Here is a 20837-nt window from a genome sequence, read left to right as displayed (position 1 = left end):
TACGCTACCACCTAAATCTTTATAGGTATTTAGAGCCGTTTTACATGCGTAAGAATTACTACCAAAATTTACTTAAAAATTTCGCTGAAAATTTTCGTTAAACTGATTTGCTGTTTTACACGCACAATATTCTTCGCAAAATTTTATATAATTGTAAGACGAGTGCAAAAATTACTATGTAATTACTTAGCACAATAAATAAAATGAAATGAAATGAAATGAAAATTTTAACGAAAATTTTCAATACAAAAATATAGAACATGTTCTATATTTTGATACTAACAGTGTAGAAAGTGCGCGAGAATCTGCGCAAAGTCGCAAAATGGTATTGTTTAAGTTTGCGTGTTCAACAGCAACTAACATCAGCAAGGGATAAGAGAAGTATTTCATTTACACGCGGCATTATCACCATAACCTCAATTTAGGTTATAAAAACAAACCTCATACATTTTATTTTATGAACACATACAGATGGCGCAGAAGCCATATCATGAAAAGCGCATGCGCTCTGGCATAATTTTTAATAAAATTGTGAAAGTTATTGTAAGTATAAAACATAAACTAACTCGCAAATTTCAAATTTACTTCCAAAACTTTTCGTTGAAATTGTTACAAAAATGTTGGTAGTAATTCTTACGCGTGTAAAACGGCTCTATAGACACATCAAAATCTAAGTTGACTACCCGCCCCTTCGAGTTTGCGCAGTAGTCTACCGATTCTTGTACGCAAGTCACTTTCTTCCAATTTCACATTTTGACGTTCGACAACTATTCATGTTGATTTTCATTTCACAATAATGGATCAGAAACAAGAGGGTAAGTGATAACGGGTGATCAAAAATGAGTTGCTGTCGAGTCGCGTTTGGAAGTTTAAGTTAAACACGAATTCGCATGTAAACAAAAATTCCAAAGGTGATTGGACAGCAACTCATATTTGATCGCATTGTATTAAGAATGTAATGGTTAATTAATGAGATTTCATTTCAGTTTTTCTAAAAGTACTAAAAAATAAGGCTGATTTTGTAATCAAGTATTATAGTGAAGGTTCGGAGATTGTTGCCAAAGAACTACGCAGACTTTACATGAAAGAACTTGATAACTGGCACAGCTCAGAGGCGTTTAAGGGTAAGATGAGGAAAATTGAAAGGCTATAATAAAATGATTTTAATTTTTTTCGCAGAATTGATGAGTGTGACAGCTATTGAAAAATACGGAAAATTGTCTGAACATTTTCGTGCTAAGCAGTTGATGCTTATTGAAAAGGCAAAGGGTGATAATAAAAAGGACCTTATTTCCCCTAAAACATCTGATATGACTGTCGAGTTGCTCTCCGATGGATTTGATCTGTCACAGGAAGAGTGGAGTGAACTAGACAAAACTAGTGAATCTATTGCCAACAATCATTCCACGCTTATTGGAGATAGCGATCCAGTTCAAACAACTGCTTCAGTCAGTCCAGATGTCGAGAAGAATGGCGAAGAAAATGATTCAAAGAAGCATAGAGTTAAGGAAAACAATTAACTTGTAACCATACTCGATAACTTTTATTAAACACAAATAAAGATTAGTAATTGAAACGTAAAATTAATGCTTTATGATAAGAAAAATAGGATTCGTAAATATATGTCTGGATATCCAGATTTGACTTTGCAAAAATGCCATCAATTGTCGTGCCAGTATTGGTAGTAGATTTTCTTTGAGATACAAGCTTAAACCCAATTGTTTTAAGAAATCTTTCAGTCCGAGCCTCTTCTGCCAAGTTTTCATTGAAATCTCCCAATAGAAAAATGTTTGTGAAACTATTGATCAAATCTAAATAAGCAGTAATGGCATCCTTGAATAAATTTGTGTCGGCATCAGGATTCTTATAGATATTTATAATCAAAATTTGTTCTCTTATAATACAACTGGTGACTTCTATATGTTGTTTGTCTCTCTTGAATTCTCTGGCACATGCTGGCACTATCGAACTCAAGTGTGAATCTTTCACATAAATCATTGTGCCTTGAGCTTTTGCAATAGGTCCAGCAAAGTCGTTTCTACATATCTCGGTGAAAGTAGGAATATCATAAAGTCGATTATTTACTGCCCATGTTTCTTGAAGTAAAATCATAGCACTATTCATATACGTTTCATCCGGCACGATCGAGGAACTATGTTTTTGAATTGATTGAACGTTGTGTGATATTATTTGAATGAAGTCTTCTTTGACCTCTCGCAGAAACTTGTATGCTGGCACTAGTGTACAATCCCTTTCCATTCTTGCCATTTCTAACTTAACTTCATTATTATCATCCAGTTTTGCAGGAGGTACAAACTTTCCAATTAAGAATAAACCATCAAGACTAATGGCACGCGACAGTGCGACATAAAGCATGGCACGATCCATCTTGCTTGATATTAAATCTATGACAACTTTTGGCATTGACTGTCCCTGACTTTTATGAACTGTAATTCCCTCTGCAGGCACTAAAGGATATTGCTCTCTTGTAACCTGAAGTAGAAATAATATTAAAATATATGGCAGGACAGTGTATATTATTTTCAACTTACCTGAACAGTGCCTTTTCTTAAAACATTAAATGTCTTTTTGGTTTTGAATATTGGAGTCCATCGAGTTGAAATGTTATTTTTCTCCATAAATGCTCTTCGCTTTCCAATTGCTGATTTTCCCACTGATTTGTCATCCATCTGTAGATACACAGCTTGTGTTCGATTATTGACAATCTCAATGAATCTTAAAGTGCCAGTAGCACCATTGAAAAGACCATCAGTAACATCAATATTAGTTGATATCATGTACTTCACACCATAAACTAATTGCAATTCTGTCATCAGATTTTGTGTGTCCTTTTTGTTCAATTTTTCAATTTCACGTCGTGCCTGATTTTTTTGGCGCTCAGTTATATGTCCACTAAATCTATCTTCGGCTTGATGTATAATTTTTACTGAAGAATCCTTTTCGATTTCTCTAATTCGACGAATATTGAACTCATCAACAGTACGATTGGCCTTCATTAGACGAACTGCTGCTTTAGCTTCGACTGGTAATGTATTTTCCATAAAACTACGAGATTCAAACAATTGGATATCTTCGGCAGTACATTCACCAGTTGGAATGCGATTTAGTGCTTGTGCAAATCTTAAGTCATCACGTTGTCGCATTACTCGTGGCAGTTTATAATACTGGAAAAGTGACCATTGGGGATTATCAACCAAAATTGACACTGAACTTCCTTGCCGACTGTTTCGTGGCTTGAAAGGCATCGCGCCGCCAACTGGGGCCAATTGATTAAAATCGCCAACTGCAATAACAGATACTGAACCAAATTCCGCTGTAGTACGACGTGTTTGCTTCAATCTCGAACTTATTTGATTTAATAATTCAGCCGGTAGCATGCTGATTTCATCGATAATTATCAGTTTCAAATGTTGAAGACTTGCTGCCATTGAGTTGGCCTTATCTGGGGGAAGCATTTTCTCTGCATCACCTATAGTTGGTACCAAACAAAAAGCTGCGTGTGCCGTTACACCACCTATGTTATGAGCAGCCATACCAGTAAAAGCCACCAAAAGAACTTCGTTTTCCTTCGTTTGACCTGGTGACATTCTAAAAATTTTTATTATACTCTGGTATATGGCACTGATAAGGCGACTTTTGCCGACACCAGCTCCACCAGTGATGAAATGATAAACAGGTAAGTCTTTTCCATCTTTAAAAACGCTAATCAGATGCATTAAATAATCTCTTTGCTCAATATTTAACGAATCACACAAATTTAGGTATTGATCATCACTTAATAACTCTGGCACAACATATTTAGTGGTCAATTCATGTCTTGAGAGTTCTCCAATTTCAGTTTCAAGATCTGGTCGAATTACATTGTCGTCAAATTCATATACGTTCAAGAAGTCTGGATTTTCATCTGGATTATCAGCAGCATTAGTTTCCGCTTCTTCTTCAGTGGCACGACGCTCATCTTCAATTTCTCGTAATATATCAGTAAGATCCAGTTCAATAGCATTAAATTTAGTGTAGTTTTCTGAGATTGTTTCGCGGTTATTGATATAAACTAAGGCACAATCTGCATCTTCAATCTCAGATTTTTCATCTCGGAATGGTCTGAACAGCAGGCACATTTCTCTTAGGGCATTTTCCTCATCCTGCTCCATATTGAAACGACAATACCGAATTACCTTGGGAGACTTCCGTTCAGTGATCGTGCCAGTTCCATCTCTAAGTTGAAACTTCCTCAATTTCCTTGTGACCGACTCATCATCAATAGTTGGAATTGCTTCGATATCATTATCGTTATTCTCGTTCTCCACAACAGCAACTCCTGCTTTCAATTTGAATGTGAAGTTAGCAACAAATTCTGCTAAACAGAGGGACTCCAGTTCATCCGGTCGATTTTCATAATGTTCAATAGTACCTTTCTTATATATGTCCGTACTTTCAGGATCCTTTGCTACCAAATCTTGAAGTTCTTTGTTTGATTTTAATATTCTTGTTCGTGTCTACAATTAAAAATAGAATAAAAATCACTAAAAAAAAACTGGCAGTGGTAAAATACTTACAGAAGAGTGATTTGTGTTGATGAACTCAACACCATCTGAGCAACGAGCCATTGCAAGATGAAGTCTACACCAAGCAGCTTCCTGAGCACAAATTTCAGATGAATTATACATAATATGTGCCAAAGACTTGAGTTTCTCTTTGAGAGTGTAGTTTCCTCTTTTTGCTTGGTCTATACATTCTCTTAGCAATCTTGACAATCCTCGTGATGACTTATTGACATAATCTACTATGTAACCAATGCATGAATATGGGTCGAGAACATACTGAATATCCATATTGCTGCGCATGCATAAAATAATTTTCTTATTGTACACATTTATTCTTGTGTTTTTTGGCTCTCGCTTAATGAAAATTGTTGGATGCTTTAAGCTGGTACGAGCAGCGAGAAGATATTCTTCAAAGCTACAATTCGATTTTATCATTAAGTCGTGAAGCGTGCCAATTTCTTCAGGAGTATCATCTAGAATTTCATTTAGCCTTCCATTCAATTCTCTGATTTTAGTTTGCACTGCCTTGTCCAAATTCTGATCAATTGGATACAAAATACGCGTTTTATCCATAGGACGAAATGGTGCACCAAATCGGCATGATATTTTTCCTCGTGCTGTTTTCTTACAAGTTTGGCTGCATCGATGCCATTGGTTTTTAATAAAATCTTGCACATCGGGATCATTAGTGTCAGTTGTCGAAACCATGTCAATTAACTCTGCAACTTTCCTCTCTGATTCTTCATCATATGGCATGAAAATTGGAGCATCTTTTAGCCAAAGTACCATATGTACGTGCGGTGAGCCTCTGTGTTGGAATTCTATCCTATAGAAATAGTGCTCTATGACATAATGTCCAAATGGACCATCCTCAACACCGTGCCAAGTTTTTCGCAGCTCTTTGAATCGATGATCAAAATATAAGGCGCAAGTAACTGGATCTGTTCTTATCAATCGTGCCTTTTCATCAAATGTCAATTGGCCAGCTTCATCCTCAGAAATCTCTTCTTTATCCACAGTTTTCTTAAGAATTACTAGCAATTCCTTCCAATGAGTTTCTGCAGACGAGAGGGTGAGAAAGATCGTGAAAATTCCGTATTGTCGTACCATAGCAAGTACTTTCTTTTTCTGTTGCTCCCAATAGGCTGGGCTTCCGGTAATTGAGGCAGTAAATTTATATGCATGATCATCAAAAATTGACTGTTCGATATATTGCTTGTTTGTGACTTGCGATGCTGTGATCTCATGAGTTTGTGCACTTTTTCTGAACACGATATTCATCTGGCCCATGAGTTGTTTTATTTGACTCTTTTTGTGCATAAAAAGTAAATGATCAGCACGGCATGCTCTTCGATCATAGCGTTGCAATTCTGATTTGACAATGTCTTCGTATGATAAACGAATTCCAGAATGTTGTGGTTTTCTAGGATGTCCGAAATATATAGTCGGAAATGCTAACTCTTCACAATAGGGATCCATAAACATAGGAATTGGTATCTGTCCTTCACCTGCGAAATTGGCACTATGTTAAAAATTACTTAATAATTAGGCACGACTTACCCGGAGCAAATTGAATGCCTTCATTTGAATCCAAGAGTGTCTCTTCTTCAATGTAATTATCCTCAGCTGGTACGAATTCTGTGTCAGTTTCCAGTAAAATATTTGTGCCATCTTGTTTTGAGTTTGGCACCACGATTTCAGCATTTGTCTCATCTAAATTAATTGTAGGAGCATTCACATCTGAAATCATATTAGAATGATCTGCCATTTGAGGGTGAGGATTAATTTCAATATTTACCATTTGATTCGTATTTGGGATTCAACCCAATTCCTTCTCCAATATAGAGCGGTGTTTCCGTCAACATTTTGGCTGCCTTCCATATGATTGCTGGTCTAACTCGCTCTTTCATGTAGACAGATCTGTAGCACATCTTGCGTACAAGAGACAATTCAATAATTCCGCTGTCCTCTGGTCTTGCTGGAATTGACTCAATTGTGCGACGTACATCTATTGGCACGTTAACTACACCAGATTTGATTCCAATTTGTCTATCACAACCAAGCGCTACCAGCTTCATGAATGGAATTCTTGCTGCTACACATCTTTCTTCCAATGGAGTAATATTCATATCCAAAAATTCTTGTGGAATCGTAGGAAAATTTAAATTTGAGTTATTGATATTGAATCTTGGATATCGTTTCTTTCGAATGTAAGTCATGCAAGTGGCACAAAAATTATATTCATCCAATTGACACAGTTCATGAATAATCAATGTTTTTAAATAATCGATATCACAGCCTTTAGATAAAAGAGATTCTTTGGTGGTTTTAACGACTTGAGTTTTAAATAATAGTTTGTCACAGCTAAAGCATCGGTGACATGGTCCATCCTTGATGTTTTCATTATAAATTACAACAGCATATTTCCATGGTTTCAATTCACCGCGCTTTGCTCGTCGAGTGGCATTGTCTCGGGCCAATTCGTTTGAGTTACAAACTGGATCAGAACGTCTAGCACGACGACTTATATCATCTTGTGTCAACCGATTTGCGTTGTAAATTGGATCAGATCGTCTGGCACGACGACTTACATTATCTCGTGCCAAATCATTTGCGTTGTAAACTGGATCAGATCGTCTGGCACGACGTGATTCTGTATTACACAAATTGTCAGATCTTGAATATTCTGGATCTTGTCTTCGATTTTGTTTTTGCACTTTGGCACCTTTTCTTTCAACTCTTCCTGTTAACGTTGCCTTTTTTCGCTTTGGCATTATGAGGCACGATGTGCTAATTTTTTATTCACAGTCGATTGCACTTTAAACTATAACGTGCGGTTCCGTATCGTTGAATGCGACTATAATGTACGTTGTTTTGTTTCGTCGAACGTTACAATTTGATTATCTACGAGAACCAGATTAAGTACATGATCGCTTATCGTAAAACTTACCGAACACCTACAAGTCTACGTCTTCCGTTCAATCGGACTCCCTTTTCATTTTTCAGACACAGATAACTTGACGAATAATCAGGATTGCCTTTGCTCTGCCATCGTTCATTGCGACTCCTTTACGTACTACACAAACCCAAAGGTCATTGCACTTACCTCTCCCTAATCAATTCTTTCCGTTTCTTCTATTACTTTCACCAAACTACTGTGTTGATTTTGTGGACTTGCTTTGAGATTATGTTACACAGTTTGAGATTTTGGCTGCGTTAAATAGTTCATGTTAATTCATTACAATTGACTTGAGGGTAGGTACGTCTACTTCTGTTTGTAAAACAAATCACAAACAAATAAAAATAATGTTGTGTTGTTATACAGGTGGCGCTATCTAACGGTGAAATTATAGCACCTCCGAACACCATATCGAAATTATTTTCTTAAATTATCGATTTCACAAGTAATCTAACTCAAAATAGACTAGAGCCTGCACATCTACACTATAGCAGAAAGCTTTTAGTGAAAATTTGAAGTCTCTAGCTATTGTAGTCATTGAGATCTCAGGCGGACAGCCGGCCTGCCAGCAATGACGAATATAATAGCGTATTTTTTTCAAAAATGCGCTAAAAATAATATCCAGATCAATTTACAAGTCCAATTTTCTTGCATATGTACTGGAATACATTCTTTGACAACCCCTTTGTCATTATGTCGGCCTGTTGCTCTTGCATTTTAATATAACGAAGATTGATGATTTGTTTCTCAATGCAATCACGAATGAAATGATATTTTATATCAATATGTTTTGTTCGTTGTGAAACCTTTTCACCTAAAGCGATTTTTATAGCTCCTTGATTGTCTTCATGAATAATCGTTGGTCCATCCAGAGATATACCAATTTCACATAATATACCACGGTACCAGATAATTTCAGCAGCAGCAATCGCCAAAGAAATGTACTCTGACTCCGTAGTTATAAAGCAATGGACGTTTGCTTTCGTGCTGTCCATCCAACTGTTGAACCAAACACTTTGATTATATTTCCTGAAATCGATTTTCGCTCATTTGATTCACTATCATAATCAGCATCGGCAAATCCCTCCAATACTGGTGATTTATAATGGCAGTTGTATAATAATCGCAAATCAAGAGAACTTTTGACATATCTTAATATTCGTTTTGCACCAATCCAATGTTCATCAGTCGCACATGACTGGAATTGGCTGAAGTAACCGACAGCGGCACATAAATCAGGTCTTGTTGCATAAGCTATGTACATAAGACAGCCAATCAGTTCACGATAAGGTTTCTTCGTGAATTCTGATTCACTGCGTGTGATCTTCTTGGTTTGAATCTCCATTGGTGTGGCAACCGGATTGCAATTATTCATGTTGAATCTACGTAGAACGTCTTCGAGATATTTGCGTTGACTTAAATATAATGTCCCAGCATCACGGTTTCTTTGGATATTGATGCCAAGGAAGGTTTTTATTTCACCCATATCTTGCATCTCAAATTCGGCTGCAATCAAACGCTTAACAATCAAAATCTTATCCAAATTCTTTCCAAGCAAAATTAAATCGTCCACATACAATAAAAGTAAGATCATACTTGCCCCACTGCCCATCAAGTACAAACATTGATCATATTGCGAACGTAAGAAACCAATTCTTACAACAAATGTGTGAAAACGCTCATTCCAAACTCTTGACGCTTGTTTAAGTCCGTAGAGAGACTTATTCAATTTGCACACCAATTTGCCTTGGACAAAGCCATCGGGTTGCTCCATATAAATGTCCTCTTCAAGCTTGCCATTAAGAAAAGCAGTCTTCACGTCCATTTGGTGTATTTCCAAATCTCGCTCAACCGCAAGCGCCAGCAAAAGACGTACAGTCGTGATTTTCGCCACCGGTGAATAGGTCTCATTGAAGTCAAACCCCTCTCGTTGCGTGAACCCACGAGCGACCAACCTTGCTTTGTACGTTTCCAATTCTCCTGCAGCATTCCGCTTCCTTGAGAATATCCATTTACAAGTAATGACAGCACGGTTGGATGGTCGTTCAACAAGGGACCAAGTTTCATTTCTTTTTAAAGAATTCATTTCTTCATTGATCGCTTTCATCCATTGATCAGAATCATTTCGTTTTGCAATGTCTCCAAATTTCATGGGAACATCATCAATGAATGCTATTGCATTTAGTGCAAATGCAGAGAAGCATTCGTCTGTATTAAATGAACATGTGGATAGATAATTTTCATGCTCATTTTTTCCTCATCTGCCATTTGATTGATGTGTAATGTAATTCAAATTTCTAAGTTTCGGCTCACAAACGTTTTTCTTCAAACTGCACCAAAAACCAACCACTTCACAATGTGCTGAGATAGCCCATAACCTCTTGTTTTAATGTGGAAGATGAATACAAACTAATTCAATCAAATGATAACTTTCTATTTTATTTATTAATTGACAATTACCCTCAGCCGACTACTATCTATACATTCTAACAAATTTAACTAAAAACAAGATATGTGGAAATTATTGAATCGCCACTCATTTATCGCACATAGATTCTAAACTGAAGAGCTTTGATTAACGTAATCCCGCTCCGGCAAGATGGGTAATCCGCCCCTGGTTTCGAGCCTACAGTTGAATGTCGAAGACAATCACGGAATTAGGTGTCGTATTTCAAATGGTTACAGTTTTTACCATTCCCGTGACTGCTTCATTCACGGAGAAAATTGTTAGTTATAAACAACAAGTCAGTACATATACATCAAACACATATTTATATATTCCACATATTAAAATAAAATGATCAAATCTTATATGAATGTTATTTCAGGTACAAGACCAATTGTAATCAACATCAATAAACATAAATTAAGCAAGCATTACACCAAAAACGAAAACAATTACAAACAATAGCATATATTCATCATCATATCACATATGTGATTCTGCATTGCGGTTAAACCAAGTAAATTTCAAAATCAAAGATTCAAACACACAAAAAATATGAAAATGTGGCATACAAAACACAAATACGATATAAAGAAATGCAAAGATTACTACCTGGTTTAAAAAAACACAAAATGACGACAAACATTTATGGAGCGACGCGTTCACGACCGCCACTCAAGACCAGATGCCCTAACGTAAGTCGTAACCCCCGTTCGTGCTTTCTAGATGGCGCAGGCAGCTTTTTCCCACCTAGAAATTGCAGGGTTGCCAACTCTCAAAAATGTATGTATCGTCGTAAGTTTTATATACAGGGTGGAACCTCTCATATTTATGTTTTGATCGAGTATAGTAAATATGTGTGCAAGGTAAGAGTGGGTGTCGATACCTTCACTTTTCCAGCTCATGTAGGTGACTAATAGTTGTAGTGAATCTGCGTGGTTATCAGCACGTACCTGGAGGGGTGCTGAAGTAATGTTCCAGTTTTAAAGCGGTGGCATCCACGGTCAGAGTCATTAGTATACGAGCGACTTCCGTAATAGGACTGTGGTCACTTTAATAGGTTTAAATAGCCAGGTTTAACCTATCCTTTTTCAAGTGTTTTCAGTGTTCCAACGTGTGCAGTTAGTGAAGTAGTGCTCCCGTTATTTTTGCTTTTTATCTTTCACTTTTAGTTCAACATTGACACGGTCGTTCTACGGAATTCGCTCGCATGTTAATGTTCCAGTTGCAAATTTCTTTACCCCGTTTTGTAGCAACGTGGTTGGAGACTGCATCCCAATTAATTAGAGCAGACAAGCCCCTTTACTTAGCTACTTAGTAGCAAAAAATAGAAAGATTAACTTATAAAAAATATATTTATTGAATTTGCTATCCTAAAAATAAATACAACAGTCTCGAGCATTTCAAATGAAGAGACCTACTGTTCCAATAATAGTGGTGTCCCTTATATTGACGTAGCTTAAGTGTTTAGTTAGGTCGGCTATGGCCAGCACAATTCAGTATACACCGTTAAATAATTCCATTTAATGTATTTAGGCAGGTAGGTATGTCCCGATTGCTTTTGTAGGTCGTTCAAATACGGATTTGTATCCGTACGTTAATAATAAAAGAATTGCTTTTATACCTACGCGATATCTTTAACATTTACCTTCGCGTACAAAGTGGGCAAATTCTAGACTAATAACCTAGCGAAAGAATGGAAGATGTCGTTTCGCATAATTAACTTAAAATTCCACAAGTTAGTCTGGATATGAAACTCCTGAAAAATGGGTATCCGAATAGTGTATTACCTATTGCACATAACATAACTTACCTTTCTATTCTGTTAACTCCATTATTTGTTTTCAGTTTGGTGGCATCTGTAGTCCTGTCTTCCTTTAAGAAAAGAAAATCTTTTTTAGGTATTTAGACGCAAATCGGCAAATAAATATTAAATAGAATGCGCAAAACAAATGTTTTGAATCTTCCAAAGCGATTGAACAGTTATAGTGCATGCGGACGGACAGACGATCTCGAGGATCGTTAATAACTAAATATGCGGTAGGTATATGGATTCCACCTCTTTTGCGCCTGAAATAATTTACCTGCGCCACCTCTCCAATTTTAAATGTCGCTAACAATCTTGTTGCATCGCGTGAATGTCCGACATTAAGGAATGCTTTTGTTGCACACTTTCCAGCGAACTCCTGTATAAGTTCCACTCCTCCAGGATGCTGCGAATATTACAACAAAATAATTAGTCAGTAGAATGTAGGTATGCATTGGCTATAAGTAGGTCTTTAATTATTTTTGAAATTTTTCAGTCTCGTACAGCATAAAAACAAATCTGCCCTAATTATGATTTGTAGAGTCAGAGCAGAGTGTTTTTGATGAGTAAGTGTTTAATCACGGATTAAACAGAAACATCCGAAGCGCAGAACGAATGTATAGCAGGTCTAGGTGAGTAAGGTATGAGATGCAAAATTAGTGTAGTTTAATCAGAACTAGGACCTACTCACGTCATAATAAGAATCGTATATGAACTTGTAAACATTGTAAATAAAGCCATTTTGTTGAATTACTCAACGGGAGGGTGAGGAACAGTCTACAATTGGTTTTGTCTCCCCCGAGGTTGATCATGGCCAACAACTTCACCAGTCATTGAATGTATCACCGCCGTTCTCGGGCAGATCCTTCGAGCCGACAGGAAGATATCTCATATCGATTGTAAGAACCAACCTTTATAGTCGAACCAAATTTTGTTTTGTGGTACTTAAAGTCATTTGAATTTTTGACTTTTTTGAGTATTGATTGCAATTTTACGTATAAGAATAACCCCTCGTGTCGGACGTTATCCATTGCTTATGCGATATATTGTGCAACGCGAATCTTATTTTTTTGTTTGTGTGTCTGTCTGTTTACAGATTTGCAGTTTCGCGCCCTCTTGAGCTCAACAGGTTGCGACCGGAAATCCACAGGTAAATTTAATTTATTTTCGTCGTTTTTCCCTTTTAACGTTTGAATACATTTTGGTTTTCGATACTAGCGAATTGTGATTATTATTTTGTTTTAAATTCACTTAATGATTATAACTCCGTTGTTTTTGCGGAAGCCTATTTTGATAACTATTTTTTCCGACTACGTGTTGATGCCCTTTTTACTAAAGATTATTTTAAATTCCAATATTGACATACCAGATCTATATATTACAGTGTGATATTTTGAGATCATTGCATTAAAACACGATCATTTGTGACATCAAATATTGTTTATGTTTATTGGCTATTCCCCTATATAAGTGTTTGCATTCCTTTTAGTTTAGCAACACAAGGATCTCTTAGTCTGCCTTGGTCTTAAATACTTGTACCTACTTACAAAAGAAATTTCGTAACGTTTTTATTATTTTCATTATTTATTCGGCCAAGAGTTGCAGTCGGGATTTCTTCCGAATTTTTGAAAAATTATTACAAAATCCGAAAGTGTATAGAAAAAATGTTGGGAACCTTTTTAAAAGTAGCTTCCAAACGAAACATTATTTGAAAAAAAAATGTTTGTTTTGGCCCCCTCAGTCACTACGATTTTCTCAAATGTAGAACACCCATCACAATCAACCGCAATGAATACGCAAATACTGTTGATAAAGGTTTATTTAATTGTTAATTTAAATTTGATGAAGTAATATCGAATTAATATAGCTAAAGGTCAGTTCGTTGATTATCGTAATAATGACTAATGCGGGGAAACCCCCTTGCAGATTATAAAGCCCGGTGCACACATTCGATTTTTTGACGTGCGGCGCCGCCCGGTGCGACACCGCAACGGCAGCCGCAGAAATTGATTAAACAATGCCGTTAAATAACGAAGTCCCCAAGGGTACCGGACAACTGTGTGCCTTGCACGATATAATTGAATGTATCAAGTACGCACGTCAAAACATCGACTGTGTATACTGCGCCTAAGTTGCAGTTAATTAATTAAAAATTCAAACCTCACCTCATCTTTTGCCAAGAATTCTGTCACGTCGTACACGCAATCTTTGAAAATGATCCAGGTTTCCATTTTGTTTTTACCATCGTTTTGTTTTATTTCGTCAATTTTGTAATACACCGTTTCAGTCATCCTTGTTTTTACATTAATTCACTTAATTAATATTCTCCGACAATGCTGTGTGCAGTGAAACCGGTTAGGTACCTACTGAGTACTGTTACTGAGTGAAATTGCAAAATGCAAGTACTAAGTAGGTAAAGTAACTAATCTCAAACTGTAAGTACCTAACTGATCATAAAGACGGGAAGTTTGTATGATTTTAGTGTAATAATTTTCCGGGAAACCCAGTTATATTGTTAATGACTGTTTACATCATTGTATGGTGATTATTTGTGTTCCATTAATTTGGTCTGCTATTATCTCACTCTGTCATTCGTAGTATTGCGTTTGGCATTCGATTAAATGATATGTACACTTGAGAATTGAGATAGTAATTATTTAGGTAAACAGTGGCAGGAAGATAAGACATGCTTAGGGGTCATATTTATGTCATTGATAATAGAATTATACTATCTGGGTAAAGGTTCCCTGGATTGTTTACTTGGAATGTGGGATGTGTAAACCCCAGAACGTTACTTTCGCTAATTTTGGCATAATCTTTAGGTAGTTGCTTATTGGGCAGGCAGAAAGAAGAAATAGGAAGAATAGTGTAGGTTGATACAGGCTATACTTTGAGACAACTGGATTTGTTTTTATGCTGCCCGATTGCTGTTAGGGGATTTTTTCCAAAGAAATTTCCCTTATGTGCTGCTTTTGCCCGAGCGTCTGTTCCTCGTCTAGCTACAAAATGAAAAGAGACAGCGATGTCAAACATTCGCCAATCGATTTCTACGAGTAGGTACCAATGCTATTGAAGGTAAGCCGCATTAAAAGTTTTGTTTCTGAATGCGAACTGAGTGCCAAAAAATTCCCCTAATGAAAATCATATTATCCGTATCTTGGTTTAGGTGGAAACTCTTGCAAAGCAGTTGATTTGATTTTTTATTCAAGTTGAAGCTTATATCAACAATGTTAAGATTTTTATTGTGACAAATAGGTATACAGTTTCTGTTTAATGCACATTAATTATTTTGTACGAGTGCTAGTATACAGTATCTCCTGAGAGGAGACTTAACTGGCCATCTTTTTCAATTTTTGGAAAAAATACATTCTTTGCAAAAAGTCCAGCTTGGTCTAAAACCCTAAATGCACCATTCAAGTTTAGTTTGAGAGGTTTGAACCAAATCTCGGCACATAGGTACTGTGCACTTTTTGGTATTTACTATCCACGTTATTCCCGCTTTCACACGGCGACGATTCGTGTTCGTTATTAACCAGCTCCTAGCGAGTTTATAATTTTGCGGTGTCCGTCCGTCGGCCCGTCCGTTAGCACGATATCTCGAGAACGAATGGATGGATTACAATAAAATTTTGTAGGCGGATTCTTTATCAAATTTGTAGATCGGAGTTCGTGAATTGGCAATGTAAGCTCAAAAAATAAGGAAGGCCCTTTTGACATCTCCGTCAGTTATGAATCGAATTGCATGAAATTCAATATGCGTATAGCTTTAGCCATATAAAAAACAATTCCAAAAATTGAGCCTAATCGATCAACATTTACAGTGCCCTTTTCGCATCTCGACCATTTATAAACCGAATTGCAAACTTTTTTATTTATGAAGGTATTTAAATGAAATTTGATACATAGCCACTTGGAATAAAAAATTTAACGCCAGTTTCAAAATTTGGTTTTGCGCATGCGCAGTGCCAACTTTCTAATTTATGGAGGCCTTCAAATTAAATTTGATACATAGCATAGTCACTTGGAATAAAAGTAATTATAGCGCGATTTTCCAAATTTGGTTTTGTGCAGGATGTGTAGTGCCAACTTTTTTATTTATGGAAGCAATTAAATGAAATTTCAACATATGCACTTGCAGGGCCGGCTCTCCCATATAGGCGAACTAGGCGACCGCCTAGGGCGCAAGGCCCGAGGGGCGCATCCCGCATGGACGATTTATCGTGAAATCATTTTGCCAAAATGGGTGATACAAAACCCAAAAATGCTGCTGTATAACATTTGCGATATATCCCAAATTGGGCGACTTTGAAAACACTTACGGCGACTTCTTAAATTTAATTCCTTAGTATAACTTTTATTACAAAGATTACACATTCACATTCATTTTGAAATGCGTATACTACTGTGTAATAGGATATTAAAACTGAGAAGTGCAATTTGCAAATTATGAAATTAAAGGGTACTATCATTGTATAAAATACGATACGTAATCGCAGCGCCTTACTACTTGAAGCCATTGAATAGTGAAGGAGTTGGATGCAGCTTATTTTATACCTTCCGCCTTTTGTTCTTATGCAGTTATGCTTATTTATTTGCATTATTGCATTTTACATGTAAATCTTTGCGATTTTAAAAGGCCGCAAATTTTGCGATTTCGGGCGATTTCCAGGGGAGGGGTGAAGAAGTGAATATATCTAAAAATAAATTGTTAGTAAAAAGTAGTTATTTTTTCCTATCCTACTGTGTAACGACTGCAATAAAAACATTGGTAGTGGAGGGCGCCGAATAATATTTTCGCCTAGGGCGCCAAATTTTCTAGAGCCGGCCCTGTGCACTTGAAATAAAAACAAAACTAAGATCAGGTTTAAAATTTGGTTTTGTACGTGCTATAGCCATACCCAGAAGCTCGTTTTCTATACTTGTTGAGTTTATTTATTATAACGAATCGCTATATTTTGTTAAATAGCATCAATACCTTCTACGCCCAAGTTCACACGATCACCACCAGCTTCTCAATCAACGTCCTCAGTCGATGTCTTAATGGCGAACGATCAATGTTTCAAATCAGTATTTATACCCTTACAGGGTTAGCTTATGTCGATACTGGTGCAATGAGAGATATTGCTGGATATAAGTTGTTTGTATACCTACCTGATGGAATGCAATTTTTCCTTCACTATTGACAGGATCGACAACACCCTAGCAGATGGCTGTCCCCGCCAAGTTGGACTTCCACTTTCATGGCTGTGCCAGAGCATGCAGATAGCAACACTCTCTTGGGCATCAACTTTCTCACTTCAGCAAACGCTGTGCCAAATATACTTAAAATGTAGTGGTGGTTTGAGGATGAGCCACACACTAGACACACATTTCGCTTTATCCCCGACTCGGTTCCAGTCACACCTTCTGAAACCGATGCAGACTATATGTTGACGTTAATGACGCAATATGTGCCCGAGCGACACACGAACGTAAGCAAGATAATGCCAAGAAGTACGCGGATCAAGCTCGACGTGTTTCGTTGCGTGTACCTTGCTTTGGGTGATTGTTGTGGCACCTTTGTTGGTATAGAGAAAAATATCACAGTTGCTTTTGTCGTTGAAATGACAAGTTGGTCTTTGCGAAAAATATTCATTTGGATGGGAAAATTCCATAGTCATTATGCTAAAATTGTTTAAATTAATTAGCTATGCGTCTTTACGCGAATGGAAGGATGGTTGTCTCTTTAGGTAAAGTTATCTTCATAGAATTCTTCTTTGTTAACACGTTTCCTTTTAGGTCATGCCATATGTGTTTAATTACCTATCTCCGTTTCATTTATATCGCAATCCGAAACCCATTTATTAATGAGGTACGAAACTTCGAATAATTGGAATTAGGTCTGATTTTTGCATTGTAGTTTTTGGACATATTTTTCTTTGTACGTTACAAGCATATTGGGATGATCGTACTAAAGAAATACCGTGTTCTGTTTGAAATGCAAACACTCACTTTCGAATTGAAGAGTGCTACATGTCGATTAGCTGGAACTGGTATATTGCATTGTATCTAAGATCGAAGAATCGCTAAGCTTGATTCTCAATTACCAAACGTGCAGGTAACCTTATTTTGATAATCGCTCTTGTCGTTAGTTTATTTTTGCCAATGCCCTGACGAATTGTTCGGACACACAATCTTCAAAACGGTGTAGATAAGTACTTCTAGCACACGTGATGACCGCTTGTTCTAAACAAAGTCAAAAGTTACAAATAAATATAACAGTGATAAGATCCTAAATCTGTACAGTCACAATATTTTACTACAGAATGGAAGCATAAACCAAAATAAAACATGGAATAAAGCTTAAAGTACTAATGTATGTAACAATTTAAAAGAAAATCCGAACTAAACCGCTTTGACTTAAATTTTGAATGTTTAAATTTGCATAGGTAATAAGTTACACAGATTTGTAGGCATACGATACTCAAAATGTCCCATCATTTTCTGTCCTCCACAGTAGCGGATAACGTAGAGTCAATAATAAACTGCTTTAATAACTCAAATGTGGTTTTATACAAATGCGAATCGTGCTTAACGGATTAAAGTAAAAAGTGGATGATCCGGGCAATTACTTCACGGACAAAGAACCTTCGCGTAATCTACAAACTGTGATGATGAATAAATGTTTAAAATATTAATAATTCAGGGCGAACCCTTCACAAATCACGACCAGAGTACACAAAAGAACTAAATGGTATTTCCAAGCACAACTTATTTTCTTAGGAGAAATAAAACGCTCTTTTAAAAGTCTCTATTTTAAATTCCGAAAGATATCTGTTTAAAAGTAGCTTTTTATATTTCGCATTCTAATTAAGGAAATAAATTATGTCGCACGGTTAATTTGCCATTCCGAATAGTTACCTACTCGCTGCGAAAGATTTTCATTTTTTTTTCTGCAGAGTGATTCATTGCCTTATTTAAGCTTGGGCAATAAAAAAACAATTACCTTCACCGGTGCTAGTGCACAATGTACTATAGCATTGGACTTATAGTAGGTACAGGTACAGGCAGTAAATACTGAAAGCGTATTATGAACATTCTTAGACGAAGTTACAAGACTGCTTTTGTTGTTTAAAAAAATCTAATTTTAGGTGCTCCATTACGAACCCCCTTCTCACGATCTGGGGTCATATAATTGTCAAAATAAAATGCATAAACTCTATGAACTCGGTTGCAAAAATCCCTAAGTGACCATTAAATCATCGACATTCCCTTTATGATTATCTTAAATGTGTTGAAAATTTACTAAAGCGCTGTGTACATAAATGGGAGAAAGTTTATTAACTGAAACTCTAGTATGATAAGTACTCAAAGTATTTGAAGTAGTCCTCGAAGTACCTTTCGAAGTAGTACAGAAAGAATGAAGCTCAACGGTAATCGTGCATGCGCACATTACATGCTTTTTTGTCCGCACCACACCGCAGTCGAAGTACATCCCAAACTAGTCTAAGTACTTGTCGATGTACTTCTAGTAGTTGAAGAAGGTGTATATATTTCAGTTAGGTAGGTGAGCTTTAAGACAACGTCACTTTTTGATAAAATAAAATCTGAGCGATTCTCAGGTTAGGTACAAGTCGATATAAACAAATATGCCATTTCTAAGAAGTTAGCGGATTGTGTCAATAAATGTTGTTAACAAGTCATTTAAAGGATTTGGTGCACTATTGCATACAGAAATTCTTTTTGAAGCATCCTAACAAGTAGGGATTTAATTTCTCATATTTTCAGACACCAGACAATTGCTGGAATGATTTGTCAGTTACTAATAGCATCAAGTCTGAATGAAATGGTCGTGTGGGTATAAATTTTAATTAAAATGTAAAAAGTTTCTGTATGCATGATCAGTTTTAACTTTAACGTTATTAAAACGGACTTCAAATTCAAAGACGAAAACTTACATATTATAATTTCCGTGTTCGTGAATGTGCAGGTTTATTAACCAACTTTAAAGGAATTTGTGATAGGTTAGGTATATAGATAAATTGAAATGATATTATGAGACTCAAAGCAGCAGGCACTATAGCAACTTCAATTCGTAAATAGCACATTTTAAAAGTAATGAAAATGATGATCATTATCACACAAATATCATATTGAAATACATAAAGCAGATTTCTTCCTCGTAATTAACGTTGGTGTAACATTTGAACAGTACTAAATCGGTTACCACTACCACAGATATACTTCTTTACGTATATATGTGCCACTACAAAAGAATTGTGTGGGCTTCCGTAACTAACAATCAAATAAAATATAATAACGTTAGGAGAATCTCCTCTTTCTCGAAATGAAGAGCTGTTTATTGAAGTAGTTTGAAGGAGAACAAATTTTTCTACAGGCTACAGAAAACAAAAGTGTATTTGATCAACCAGACGAGAGGAATATTATAACTTGATTATATTATATACAGGGTGATTCCTATAGTACCTGCCACCGCTTGGGAGCGTATAGGGGGTGCCTAGGGGAGTATTTTGATATAGGACACTTGGGGTCGGAAATCTAAAATAAGGGCGCCAGAACCAAATTTATCTTCTGGAATTTCACGCCTGTATGTAGGCAACCCAACCGACCGACGTTTCGCGCGGAGCGATGCAGAGCGAGTTAGCGCGAGGAAGCGACATGGGAGGGAAGGAGGGAAAACGACAGTCAAAAGCAATAACGTTTACAAGTGTTCAACGTGGCCACCGTTGTTCTCAATGCACTTCCTACATCTAGCCAACTATTATTATACTATTGCCATAGTGTTTATTCACTTGATACGCGTCGTTGCAGACGGGATTTCGTGGGTTTAAACAAAATTCTGATCAAGTGTCAGCCACACATCGCCGCCTGAGATCGCTCCGTGTGCACCGCCGGCCGGTTGGGTTGCCTACCTACAGGCGCGAAATTCCAGAAGGTAAATTTGGCTCTGGCACCCTTATTTTAGATTTCCGACCCCAAGTGTCCTATATCAAAATACTCCCCTACGCACCACCTACACGCTCCCAAACGGTGGCAGGTACTATAGGAATCACCCTGTAT

At 36.7% G+C, this 20837-nt stretch overlaps 3 protein-coding genes across 3 annotated transcripts; 1 reads left to right on the top strand and 2 right to left on the bottom strand.

Moving 5' to 3' along the window:
- Positions 1 to 736: 736 nt before the first annotated feature.
- LOC116169331 lies at positions 737 to 1576 on the top strand. Its single transcript, XM_031485403.1, has 3 exons — positions 737 to 815; positions 987 to 1124; positions 1180 to 1576. Exons 1-3 carry the CDS (start codon positions 797 to 799, stop codon positions 1518 to 1520), a joined length of 498 nt encoding a protein of 165 aa, XP_031341263.1. The 5' UTR covers positions 737 to 796; the 3' UTR covers positions 1521 to 1576.
- Positions 1522 to 7920, bottom strand: LOC116169330. The gene is made up of 6 exons (XM_031485402.1): positions 7516 to 7920; positions 6364 to 7469; positions 6126 to 6305; positions 4578 to 6073; positions 2553 to 4517; positions 1522 to 2493 (listed from the first exon to the last, which is right to left on the bottom strand). The coding sequence occupies exons 2-6, from the start codon at positions 7337 to 7339 to the stop codon at positions 1564 to 1566; spliced, it is 5547 nt and encodes a 1848-aa protein (XP_031341262.1). The 5' UTR covers positions 7340 to 7469; positions 7516 to 7920; the 3' UTR covers positions 1522 to 1563.
- Positions 7921 to 11306: 3386 nt separating this feature from the next.
- On the bottom strand, positions 11307 to 14231 carry LOC116169632 (cytochrome b5-like). Its single transcript, XM_031485775.1, has 4 exons — positions 13943 to 14231; positions 12055 to 12183; positions 11784 to 11845; positions 11307 to 11729 (listed from the first exon to the last, which is right to left on the bottom strand). The coding sequence occupies exons 1-4, from the start codon at positions 14066 to 14068 to the stop codon at positions 11690 to 11692; spliced, it is 357 nt and encodes a 118-aa protein (XP_031341635.1). The 5' UTR covers positions 14069 to 14231; the 3' UTR covers positions 11307 to 11689.
- Between the last annotated feature and the right edge of the window lie 6606 nt (positions 14232 to 20837).

The sequence above is a fragment of the Photinus pyralis genome, unplaced genomic scaffold (assembly GCF_008802855.1).
Source record: "Photinus pyralis isolate 1611_PpyrPB1 unplaced genomic scaffold, Ppyr1.3 Ppyr1.4_LG4, whole genome shotgun sequence".
Classification (NCBI taxonomy): Eukaryota; Metazoa; Arthropoda; class Insecta; order Coleoptera; family Lampyridae; genus Photinus; species Photinus pyralis.
The sequence above is the reverse complement of the archived record's forward strand: the minus strand, read 5'-3'. Positions and strand labels throughout refer to the sequence as shown.